Here is an 11,934-nt window from a genome sequence, read left to right as displayed (position 1 = left end):
GCAGTGGTGTGCACACAGCAGCAGGGAGGGCCAGGGAATGTTACCGGCAGGACCAGCAGGCAGGAGATGCTGCCTGCACTCGCTCCTGCCCCATGCCTGGCTCTGGCTGTCGAGGATCCCGGAATAACTGGGTCAGCACCACAGCACTGGTCACCCCTCCACCCTCCCACCCTGCAGCTGCAACCCCCACCCCATGTCCCAGGGGCTCCCAGCACCTGCTCACTCCCGGCAGCAGCCAGAGAAACGACCTGCTCAAGGTGTCTCCCCTTGGACGGTTAATCGCCCCCGACGAGCCCAGACGGCCTCTCTGCAGGGCACTGGCTTCGGCTCCTTCACTCTCAGCGAGCGGCATCACCCTTGGTGCTCACCCCGACCCTCAGCTCCAGATTCCCCTGCCCACAATGGGCAGCACCTGGAGGAGGCTGCCAGCTCAGGCCACAGCTACAGGAAAGGAACTCAGTGCCCACTGCCCAGAGCATGGAACTGCGGCAGCAGGGAAATGGTCCCAAGGAAAGGACTTCACAGGGATCTGATAACCTGAGCTGGACAATTCACCCTCCAGGAGAGTTGGTAAAGGGAAGCATCAACTCTTTTTAGCACTGGTGTGCAGCAATGAGGATGCAGCCCAAGCACGGCGAGGAGCCTCGGAGAGAGCCAGGATGCAGGAGGCACCAGCAGACCACAGCACCCTCATCCCACCCCGGAGCTGGAGCTCAGAAAGCTGCGCCAGCATCCCAGGAAGAGCAGCGGCCCCATCCCATCCCACCACGGGCAGCGAGCCGCTTCCACCCTGCGGAGGACAAAGCCTGCGGTCCATGGCTGGCATGCGGCAAGCTGGGAGCGCGGGGCCGCATCCTGCCCGGAGAGCGAGGGCTGTGATTCACATCCCCCCTGCCATGAATCACCGCTGCCCCTGCGCCCCCACGGAGCCCGCTGCTGCCGAGACAATGCGGGCCATGCTCAAGGGCTCCCGAGGGGGTCGAGGCCACCGAGCCCCCCAGTTCTCGCTGCGGGAGTGGGGGGCTCTCGGCGCGGTTGGGGGTCCCCAACCCTGAGCGGGTGGGAGAGGCTCTGGATCCCTTCCACCCGGTGCAGCCCCAGGCGGAGCCAACACCAAGAGGGAGAGAGGCTGGGGAATTCGCCCTCCAATAATCACAAACAGGCTTGGGGGCCCGGGCGTGTTTGGTTAATTGTTAGAATAAAATATTGCCGAGCTCTGACAAAGAAATCCTGCCCCGCAGCCCGGCGCGGCCGAACAATGGGCCCCGGCGCAGGATGCTGCGGGCTGAGCAGTGGGGCCAGGGGCCTTGCGGGCGGGAGGCAGCTCGGTTCCCCCTTCCCCAGACGAGCTCCAGGAGCCCCCCATCTTCTTGGCAGCTCGGTTTGGATGTGCCCCACGACAGTGTGGAGCGATGGGAGCGGGGACCGGCCCGGGCCCTCTGCACTGCCCCGCTCCCGAGAGCCGCCGGGACCGGCCCCCGCCCGGGGAGCAGCGGGGCCGATCGGCAGCACCCAGCCCCCGCGAGAGGAGCTGCACACACAGGCGTGTACACACCTGTAATCACACACACAGGCATGTAGACATCTGTAATCACACACACACACACACACACACACACACACACACGTGTGCACAGCCCTGCACACACTCACAACACCACAGGTGTGTGCCCAGACACACAGGTACACACAGGAACACACAGGTACACACACACACACACACACACACAGGTACATACATGTGTACACACATGGACACACATGCACAGACACGTCCATGCATACACATCCCAGCACTCACTCACACCCACACGCAGGCACAGCCCCGAGGCTGCGAACTTCTTTCTGTCAGGGACAGCGGAGCAGCCGCTCTCCAGCATCTCCCAGCCGTTCCCAGCGAGGATGAGGATGCAGGCTCCCGCTGAGCAGCCCGCGGCACCCAGCAGGGGAGCGAGCGATGAGGGCGCAGGGCGGGAGCACACCCGGAGCTGGGCCTGGGCACACCCCGCCTCCCGGCTGGCATGTCCTGGCACGGGCATCCCGGCACGCCGCGCCACAATCTGGTCGGCAGATGCTCCAAAAACCAGCGAGAAGCCCAAGAAAGGGTAGGGGGTCAGCGCTTTCTGGCTGACCAGAGGGGTTCAGGCGCCCGGTGACCCACGGCCAAGGGTGCTGGGACCCACCTGGGTCATGGCACGGCCCCAGTCCCGGCCGTCCCTCCTCCCTGAGACCCGCTGTTCTGCCTCTGGGTGTGCTGCCCAGAGCTCCCCGCTTCTCCAAACCAGTTGCTCTCCAAAGGATGGAGCAGTCAGATATTTTGCAGAGCCTCCAGCATTTATCACACTGTAAATCTGGGCTTTCAGCAGCTTCACGAAGCTGCGGGGCGATGGGAGAGAAGAAAACGTTGCTCTGCTCCATCAGACACAGCCTGCATATGCCAGGGCTGCCCGGGATTCGGGCCCCCAGCCCCACGGCAGAGGGTACCCCAGAGCCAAGAGGGGCTGCTGGCACCCCAAGATGGTGATGGCTCCGGGACAGCTGAATTTCAGTGGGACAGTGCTGGTGAGGAGGGCTGAAATGTGCCCCTGTGGGAGCACAAGAGCCCCTGTCCCCCAGCATGGCCCCCCAGCGTGAACCCCTGGCCAAGCTCCCCACACACAGTTCCTGGGCACGGTACCTCGGTGCAGACCCACAGCACCTGGGCATTGCACCCCTGCACGGGCCCCAGGCACGGTACCCCATAGCAGTGCCCGCACGCTGGGTTCTGCTGCTGCCTCTGGGCTCAGCCCCGAGCTGCGTTGGGATGCAGCCCCCCAGTCCTGGCAAAGAGCACCAGCCCCCATCCTCGCCCCTACCCCTGTCCCCGCAGCCCCTCCACCAACCCCCATCTCCCAGCGGGGCCCTGCTGTGATTGCAAAACAAGCGGGGAGGGGAGGAAGCCGAGATTGTGCTGCTCGCACAGTGCTCGGATGCATCTGGCAGAGCGACGCCGGCGGCACGGGGCACAAGGCAGGGGTGTGGGCACGGCCAGGAGCCCCCAGCCCCTGCGTCCCCTCACCTCCAACACCCGTGTGCAGCCTTTGCCGCATCCCTGCGGCCCCAGGACGGAGGGTGCACAAGGGCACTCAGGGATCCCGGGGGAGGCAGGGGCTGGCTGGGCGCTGAGCTGCTGCCAAGTGCCTGGCACAGTACGGGAGGACTGGGGGGGCCTTGGCAGCAGCTGGAGCCACATCAGAGCGGCCCCCCCAGAGCAGCCGGGAGCGTGCGGTGCTGCCCTCGAAGGAAATGCGCTCACTCCCATGTGCTGCACACTTGGGTTCGCCTCGCTGCTATTTTTATTTGACTTTTCAGGGCCTGTTTCCTTTTTCCGGCTGTTTTTGCTGTGATTCCACCACCACTTCGACCTCGTTTTTCCCCCTCCCTCCCTGTTGCTTCTTCCTTCACTCTTTCCTTCCTTTCCATGCACTCATTCCCACTGCCACAGCAGGTTCCCGGCTCGGCAGCAGCTGCCTGTGAGGGAAGGGCAGTAAAGGGAGGTGGTTTTTGCTCTGGTTTATCTGGGAAGGTGCTGACGGGTCACTGGAAGGGGGGACTTTGCTCCAGCCTTGATAAAGAAAAAGGCTGTGAGTCACCCTGTCCCCAGCCACTGTCCTGATCCTGTTGGTGCATGAGCTATCAGGTCCTACCGTGGCCCCCAGCCTCACCCATGGGAAATCAAGTGTCAATAAGGCTATTTTGGGATGCCAGTGGTTTGTGGAGGGACGGTGGTTGGGATAAGGGAGGAGGAATAAGAAAAAAAACCTAGGAACTAAACCAGTGCAAAACCTCGTGTGGGAGCAGCAGAAAGGGCAGTGCTCTCTGCCGAGGAGGAGGATGGAGCTGAGAGGAAGGAGCCCAGGCATTATGGGGCCAGCCGGGGAGGAGCATGGCACCGGGAGGCCTCTGGCATTGGCTTGTGCTGGGCTGTGGCTCCCTGGATGGCCCCTGGTGCCAGCTTGCCCCGTGCCAGGCAGACAGCATTTCCAGGGCACCCACAAGAGCAGCATTCCCAGGCTGCACCCCCTGCTCTGACCCCCAATCCAGGGTCCCTGTCCCACCCCATCAAACCAACCGGTTCTGCCTGCACCCTGCTGCAGCCCGGGGACTCTGATGTGCCCATGCCAGGGGGGCTCTCTCCCACCCACCCCCGGTTATGAAGCTCTTCCAGATCCTCCCAGCCCAATACCCAGAGGCTGAGGGTGGGCAAGGACCCCTGAGCATCCCTTGCCGTCCCCTCCCCAAATCCCCCCTTCCCAGTCTGAACCCCCAGAAACCCCCAGGGAAAGCCGCCCCCCACCTCCTCCAGGGCATGGGGGGTATCCCACTGACTGACAGCGCTCATCGCCCTCCTGGCCACAGCCCTGCCCGGACCGGGGTCGGTGGCCGAGGCTCGGTGGGAAGGAGGGCCGGCGATGCTGGCGTGGCCATGGGAACACGGCGTGGGCAGTGCCCGGCTCCGCTCAGCACGCACAGCCCGCTGCTGCCATCTCGTGTCCTCCGCAGCCATCCCCGCCCAGGCCTGGGACAGCATCCAGGGAGGTGGGATGGGGAAACTGAGGCAGGGACACACTGCAGGCCCTCCTGGCAGTTGCTCCAGGGGAAATGTCCTTCCAAAAAAGCAGCTCCTGGTTTCCATCGCCCACACACCAGGGATGCAGACAGAGTGAGCAGAGGCAGGATGCCACTGTGCCCTCCACTGCTGTGAGCTTCTGCCTGGGCTTCCACGGGCCCAGCACCACGGCCAGACCCTGCACTGTGCCAGCTCCATCCACAGCACAGGAGTCCCTGGATCACCAGATAAAGCACCCAGAGCACTTCCAGGGAAGGAGAGGTCTTATTTCTGGCTTCTCAGAGGCTGTTTGCCACCCAACAGAGCAGTGGAGGACACAGACAGGGTGCTGGCAGAGCACAGTGACAAGGGAGGATGCCCTTCACTTCTCTCCCCACACCCCAGCATTCCCACCCACAGTGCTGCCTGTCACCGAGGCTGAGCCTTGGCCTCAAGCACCCACACCTGCCTGGGATTTTTGGATATCAGAACTCCCCAGGCTGCCCCAGATGCCCAGTGATTCACCTTTACTCCCCTGTCCACTGTGGGTGCCCGGCTGCTCTGCATACCCCAGCAGTGCCTCAGGGACACCCATCCCCACCCACAGCCCTAACAACCTCAGAGCCTTGCAGATGCACTGTGGCCTCACTTCCAGCAGAGCCCCTGGAACCACGGCCCCACATGTCCTCTTCCTGCCCCCAAACACACCCATTGTCCTCAAGAGAGCAGCAGGTGCTGCAGGACCAGGAGCAACTAAGAATCCACACCTGACCTTCTATTTTTGGTTCTTTCCCTTCTTCCCAGTGTTTCTGCTGTTCCAGGTTACTGCCACAGCCATCCCACAGCAAACCGACCTGCCAGCCCCAGCCACGTGGGTCCGGTCCCTGGGCACCTCTTGGAGCAGGAGGATGAATTCAGCTTGGGCTGAACCCCTCTGCCCTCAAGGCTGAGCTTGTCCCGGGTTCCCAGGGAAGCCCCTGGCAGCCGCTGGAGCAGCACATCCCCCCGGCGTGCGGCGAGGGCGTCCCTACGAGTCCCAGGGCGCTTGGCGAGGTGCGTGCAGGGCATTGAGCTTCTCCCAGCAGGTCGCCAGCCTCTCCACCTTCCTGCCGATCTCCCGCAGCTGCTTCCTCCTGCGGCCGGCTGCCCCTGGCCGGGGCTGTGCCGGGACGGTGCGCGCTGGGCTCTGCGGTCCGTGCGCCGAGGGAGGGAGCAGAAATCCCCCCCGCACATCACAGACATTAGTCAGGGGACAAAAGCCACCACACACAGGCTCTGCATGGCTGAGGAGGCCAAACTGCCTATGGCCATGGCATGTCTCAGGTCCCCAGAGGTGGCTGTCCCTGTCTGAGCTGAGGGTGTGCACCCCACAGCACACCCACGGACACCAGGTCAGATCTCCAGAGCAGCAGCAGCTCCATCCCACACCAGCAGACCCCAGGCAGGGTTGTCCCCAGCCCATGTCCTCAGCAGTGGCAGCAAGGACAGTCCCAGCAATGTATCAGGCTCAGGCAGAGCTGGGAGCTGGCACTCTGCTGCCCTTGGTTTCCCTGCTGGTGCTCCCTGCTGGTATTCTCCTGGATGGGGTTTCCCCAGCAGAGCCATGGAGATGCCAGAGGAACCCAGACCACCCCTTAGGGGAGAAATCCCAATTCTTGCCTATGAGCAAGAGCAGGACAGGGGAAATGCACCCACAGGGCGAGCATCCCACCAGGACAAGGCCCTGTGCTCCCCTCAGCCATGGCATCATGGTACTTGCGTAAAAACCCACTTGGGAGCCAGTGGTAAAACCCCACCAGCTTGGCCCACACTGCCACAACTGAACTTCCCTCCCTTGGTTATTCTGAAGCTCCCAGGGATGGATGCGCAATCAGCATTCCCCAGCTCCCAGAATCAAGCAGGCAGAGCCCAGAGACTCCTCACAGGCAGCCAGGAGAGCACAAAACAAGGTAAGGTCTGCCCACAGCCCTGGGAGCCACTGATGTGGCTGGGAAGTAGAGGGCTTCCTACCTTGCTGATTTTCCTGCAGTTCTCCTGGAACACGAAGTTGGTGTTCCTGGCCACCCTCCAGACCGCCAGCTCCTCAGCGCCCTGCAGGGTGCCAGCCCCCACCTCCGGCAGGGACATGCTGATGTTGTAGATGGACAGCAGGATCTTCTGGTCCTGCAGAGGAGAAGCACAGGGCCCCGGGCAGGGAGGGAGGCTCTGTGGCTCCCTGGGGGCTCAGGCCAAGCGATGCCCCAGCCCTGGGTCCCTCCACGCTCACCTTGTCCCAACGACAGGCAGGCCCAGCCCTCCCACTCCTGTACACCGACCCAGTCAGGTTTCTCTGGAGAAATAAAGCAAGAAGATCCAGCACCTCGCAGGATCCATGCTTCCCACTTGGAGCGAGGATCCCCCATTGAAACACAACCCCTCCCCAACACTGCTGACTCCATATTCCCTCCCCACATCCCACTGCAGGGCTGCATCCAGCCCAGCAGCGTTCCCAGAGCCAGGGCTGGGCCCGCCTGTCTTGGCTCACCAGGTTCTGGATCTCATGGAAGATGACGGCGCGGTACTGCCGGAGGATTTTGGCGATGCTGCACCTCCTGCCTCTGCTCAGCACAGCCACAAGCAGGAGCAGCAGAACAGCACAGGAGAGCACCCGGTGGAAAATCTGCCAGGGAAGGGCTCAGAGTCAGCTGGGGATCAAGGAATGTTCTGGGCTCTGCCTTCAACCCCTAGTCACAAGCTCCATTGGACCAGTACCTGAAGATGCAACATGTGATGGAGGAGCCTCAATTGTCTCCTCTCCCAAAGAACATCCTCCCAGATGAGCCATCTCTCCTTGGAGCAAAGCCCTTGGGAAACTGCTCCAGCTTTCAGCCCAGCAGCGCTGCTCACGGCACACACAGAGCTCTCTCTCATGCCAGCAGGTGGGTTCTTGGCACAGAGCTATGCCAGGGACCCGTGTCAGTCTACAGGGCTCAACCCTGAGCTCTCTGCCCCAACATGGTTCCACTAGATCCCCACTTGAGTCATTTCAAGGCCAGAGAACCTCAAGTGCCATGACCCAAGGGGAGGTGCTGGGCTCCTTGGAGAGGAGCTGGAGGCAGGAGCTGCCTGGTCCCCACCAGCAACATCCACACCTCAGCCCAAATGGACCCAAACACTCTCCAAAGGATACAACCACACCTCTGCTGCACGAATTGAACTAATACAGCATTTTTCCAGTTTCCCTGCAGCTCAGGCTCAGGGACCCTCACCACAAGCCAGACAGAAGCAGCACAAGCATCTGCTCTCACCAGCACATCCCAGCTGCTGCTGAGCCTGCTGGCTCCAAACCTTCCCAACAGCCTGTGCTGGCCCCTGCAGGGCGGGGAACCCCAAGTGCTGACACCTGAGCTGGCAGAGGGGCACAGGGAGGGGGTGGATGGACCCTCCAAGGCAGGGATGAATCCCATGGCTTTGAAGAAAAGCCAGCACAAGCTCAAGTGACCAGGACTGGGGATATTTGAGCAGCAGAGAAAGGATGGGGAGCTCAAAATTTGTGCCAGGAAAGGAGCCCAACAACTCAACACATCTCTGCATTGCTGAGCGATGGCACAGCCCTGGGGCCCCATTCTGGTATTTCTATCATTTTACATTTTCAGGAAAAGTCCCCCCCAAACACAACCCCCTCCCAAACAACCCTTGTGCTGCAGGTGTCAGGTCTGGGCAGGCAGAAAGCAGCTCAGCTCCTTCCAACTATGCAACCCCTGCGCCGCAGCCAAAGCAGGAGTGAGGGGGAAGGGGCCGCAGCTCTCCCTGCAGCCTGTGCCTGCTGCTCCCCACCTCAGGTCAGGGGTCACTGCCTTCCCCAGCACCTCTGCACTTGCTCCTCTGCTCCAAGAAGCCAGAAGGAAGAATTTCCCTCACTGAATTCCAAGCCCAGGCTCCATCTGTCCTCTTTGGTGAGAACCTGGGGGGTTTGTAAAATCCACACCTGCTCTGTGCTCCCTACTCAATCCTGAGCTGGACCTGGCTCCAAGAGGGAGAGGAAACCTTTTCCTACCCTCTTGCAGCTCAATGGGAGTGATGGAGACTTAACGAGGCAAAATTCAGCCAGCACAGTTCTGGGAACACACAGACACAACTGTGACCTCGGAGCACAGGCACATGCAAAGAGAGGAGCAAATCCAGGTATAACCAGCAGAAATCCCACCGGGCTCCTCAGCATCCCTAATCACCACCCACCTCCCAGTAGAGCTGTGCTGAGCTCTATCTGGGAGCTGGGAAGGGCAGGGAAGAGCCTCCTTGTGCTGCTGGCTTTGCTCCCTGCAAACCACTGAGAGATCTTGCCCCAGAGGTGATTGAGCAGAGAGCCCAGGGTATAATCCCCAGGGACATCAAAGGAGAGCACTGCTTCCATGAGGACACCCTGACCAAAGTCTAAGGGTTACTCTCCAGAAATCTCCTCTGCCAGGAAGGCAAAGCACTGTAATTTTATCATGAAAATGGGAATGACTTCCCTGAAGTGGTTTGTTAAACAATTTGGACCCAGTTTCAGGAGAAAGCACACCATTTCCAGCATTCCAAGACAGCCAAGCCTGGGCTCAGTGCTCAGCCTGGAAGGAATTGCAGAGTAGTCCAGGAAACAGCCAGGGCAGGAGGTCGGCAGGTGCTGTAGGTGCTTCCCCCCACCATGGAAAGCAGGGAAGCAGCAGTGGCAAGAGAAGGATGCAGGGAGACTGAGCAAATCCTGCTCCTGACTTCTACCCCTTCAGGATGGAGAACAAGTTCAGCAGCTGATTTAGGGTTATTCATTCTGCCTTTGCCCCCATCCCACAGCAATAAGCTACAGGCTGGTGGCACATCCCTTCCTAGGGGACAGCTGGCAGTGAAGGAGCAGCCTTCTTCTGTGCAGATGCAGGACAGGCACAGCTAATCTCATCCTCCCTCTAATCCTCCAGCAAATACGGGGAGATAAGGGGAATCACCATTGTTGATAGACCAGCTCCTGCTGGCATTCCTGCCAGTCCCAGCCAGCAAGGGGCAATTCCTGCCATCAGCCTGGGAGCCCCACCGGAGTCACCAGGTCCTTCCAGCCAGACGGACCCTGTCCCTGACTCCCTCCTACCCAAAGGGACCCTGTCACCACCCAGAGCCCCAAGGCAGAGACAGACCCTCAGGACCAGCCACATTCAAGCCCCATCTCAGTGAGGTCTAAGCCTCAGCTGGACCAGCTTCCCCAGCCAAACAAGATCCTCCTCCTCACCGACTGCCAGCTCTGTCCCATCGCGACCCTTCTAAGGACCCAAGTCCCATTTGGACCCAGCCCAGCCCCATTCCAACTGCTCCGAGCCCTTTCCCAAGTGGTCCGGCCCCATCCCGACCAGTCCGAGCCTCTTCCCGGACGGACCGGCCCCTCTCCCGGTCGCTCCAAGCCTCATTCCAGAACCAGTCACCTCCCAATAGGTCCCACTCCGGCCGAGCCGACCCCATCCCGCAGTGCGGCGGGCTCCGGTCTATCAGTGGGTTCCAGGGAAGGGTGTCCCGGAGAAGAGGAGGGGTGTCCCGGGGAGAAGGGGGTGTCCCGGCGCACTCACCATGGAGCCCCGCGGGCGCGGCCCCTGCGGCGGTCCCGGGGAGCCCGGTCCGGCCCCGTCCCGCTGCGCCGGGGCCCGCGGTTTGAACTTGGCTCCACGGTGGGAGGGGACGGGACACGGCACCGCGCCCGGCCCAGCCCCGGCCCCGCGGGGGAGGCCGCCCCGGCCCCCCCGGCCCCCGGGGGAGCGCAGAGGGGAGCGCGTCGTGCCGGGGCTGCGGGGGTGGCAGAGCGTCCTCCTGCCCCGGAGGGACAGGCAGGGCAGTGCCCCCTGCTCGCAGCCAGCCGGGGATCCCAAGCCACGCGTGTCCCTGTCCCGGAGCTGCACGCTGCGCTGCAAACCCCCGCGGTTTCGATTTCTGTTGGTGTGGGGCGATTGTTTCACTCTGGATACACAGAGGGCAGTGGGTGAACACTGACAACGGCACCAACCCATGGCAAAAGTGACCGTCGAGGGTGAGACCCCCAAAATATCAACAGGAGGAGTGTCCTTGTGCTTCCAACCAAAGCCCTCTGCTCCTTCCCCTCTGCATTTTGTACCTCACCCCCAATCCAGGCCCTGACTCAATTCGTATCAATTTTGGGAAAAACTGAACTGACAGCAACAAGGCTCCGCTGAGGAGCTGAATGTGGGTGATTGAGTAAGAAATAGAACAAATGGTGAATAATCCAGCTCTGCTCGGCTTGCTGAGAATGTTCCTCCCCAGGAAGTGGGACCCACAGCACACTGCAGCATTCCACCGGGACAGGACCCATATAACTTCTTTATTGAGCTCTATATATAGCTAAAATTCGTGGGTGCCATAATCCATTTAAAAACCACCAAGATATCTACAAACATTAAAAGGCTCTAAGATTGACCATCCCTTTTAAGTAAGAAAAAATAATCCCCAAACTAAGGAATGTAGCCCAAAGGAAAGGAAAGCTGCAGGTACCAGGGGCAGGTGGCCAAAGCAGCCTGATGCTGTGAGAAGGTGGCACAGTTGCACAGGGCCCCTTCCTTGGGGTTTCCACATCCCAAAAATTCTTTTAAGATGTGGTGCTGCCACCTAAGCAAGGGGCAGGGGCAGCATGAGGATCTCATCAGTGGGTTGCACCTGTATTATCTGGCTCAAGGGAAATGGTCTCGACACACGTCAGGGATCTCCAGCAGGAAAAGCCACACCACTGCAATTCCCACTTCCCTTTCCCATCCCAATTCTGCACAACAGAACACAGCACTGCTAGGCAGGGGGATTTATGCACCACAGGCACCCAGCTTCCCCCAGCACATCACTACACCAGGAATCAGAATGCCACATTCCCTGCCCAGAAAAGCAGGATATAGCCCCCATGTGAACACAAGAGGCTGAAGGACAGCACACACTGAAAGCTACTTTAAAACCTGTTTTTATCCTGCAATTTCTGCCTCAGTCTTGAATCCTTGTCCAGCCAGGTTCCCTTGCCATGTCTACCCTTTCCCTCAAACATCATCTTCACTCCCCTTCCCAAACTCTTCCATTCTCTCTGAGCCCACTCACCTGAAGGATGCCAGGCAATGGCACAAAATCCCTGAGCAAGAGCTCTCAACTCCCAGTGCCCCTCACTCACCTTTGGGAAACTACAGTTCCATGGGATATCAGTGATCTACACCCTTCTATCAGCTATTCCAGAGAATGCATCACAGTTTCCATTATGAACCCCAGGAGAAAAAGACTTTTTGCTTCCCGACCAACCGTTTCTGCTCCAGCGTTAAAAGATTCGTTTTGGGCTTCTCATCCATTTTGGCAAGAGGCTG

The 11,934-nt window shown here is 60.4% G+C and overlaps 1 protein-coding gene across 2 annotated transcripts; it reads right to left on the bottom strand.

Annotated features, from left to right (window-relative positions):
- Positions 1-4,379: 4,379 nt before the first annotated feature.
- C19H20orf204 (chromosome 19 C20orf204 homolog) lies at positions 4,380-7,689 on the bottom strand. 2 transcript variants are annotated; one of them, XM_088064628.1, is made up of 5 exons: positions 7,340-7,689; positions 7,113-7,247; positions 6,855-6,917; positions 6,599-6,751; positions 4,380-5,774 (listed from the first exon to the last, which is right to left on the bottom strand). In XM_088064628.1, exons 1-5 carry the CDS (start codon positions 7,496-7,498, stop codon positions 5,616-5,618), a joined length of 669 nt encoding a protein of 222 aa, XP_087920754.1. In that variant the 5' UTR covers positions 7,499-7,689; the 3' UTR covers positions 4,380-5,615. The 2 variants fall into 2 exon arrangements, with proteins under 2 accessions (XP_087920754.1, XP_087920755.1); XM_088064629.1 differs by lacking the exon at positions 6,855-6,917.
- Positions 7,690-11,934: the final 4,245 nt, after the last annotated feature.

The sequence above is a fragment of the Pseudopodoces humilis genome, chromosome 19 (assembly GCF_049639895.1).
Source record: "Pseudopodoces humilis isolate 2021_Gansu_Grassland_sample_001 chromosome 19, ASM4963989v1, whole genome shotgun sequence".
Classification (NCBI taxonomy): Eukaryota; Metazoa; Chordata; class Aves; order Passeriformes; family Paridae; genus Pseudopodoces; species Pseudopodoces humilis.
Note: the sequence above shows the minus strand (reverse complement) of the source record. Positions and strands in the feature narration are given on the sequence as shown.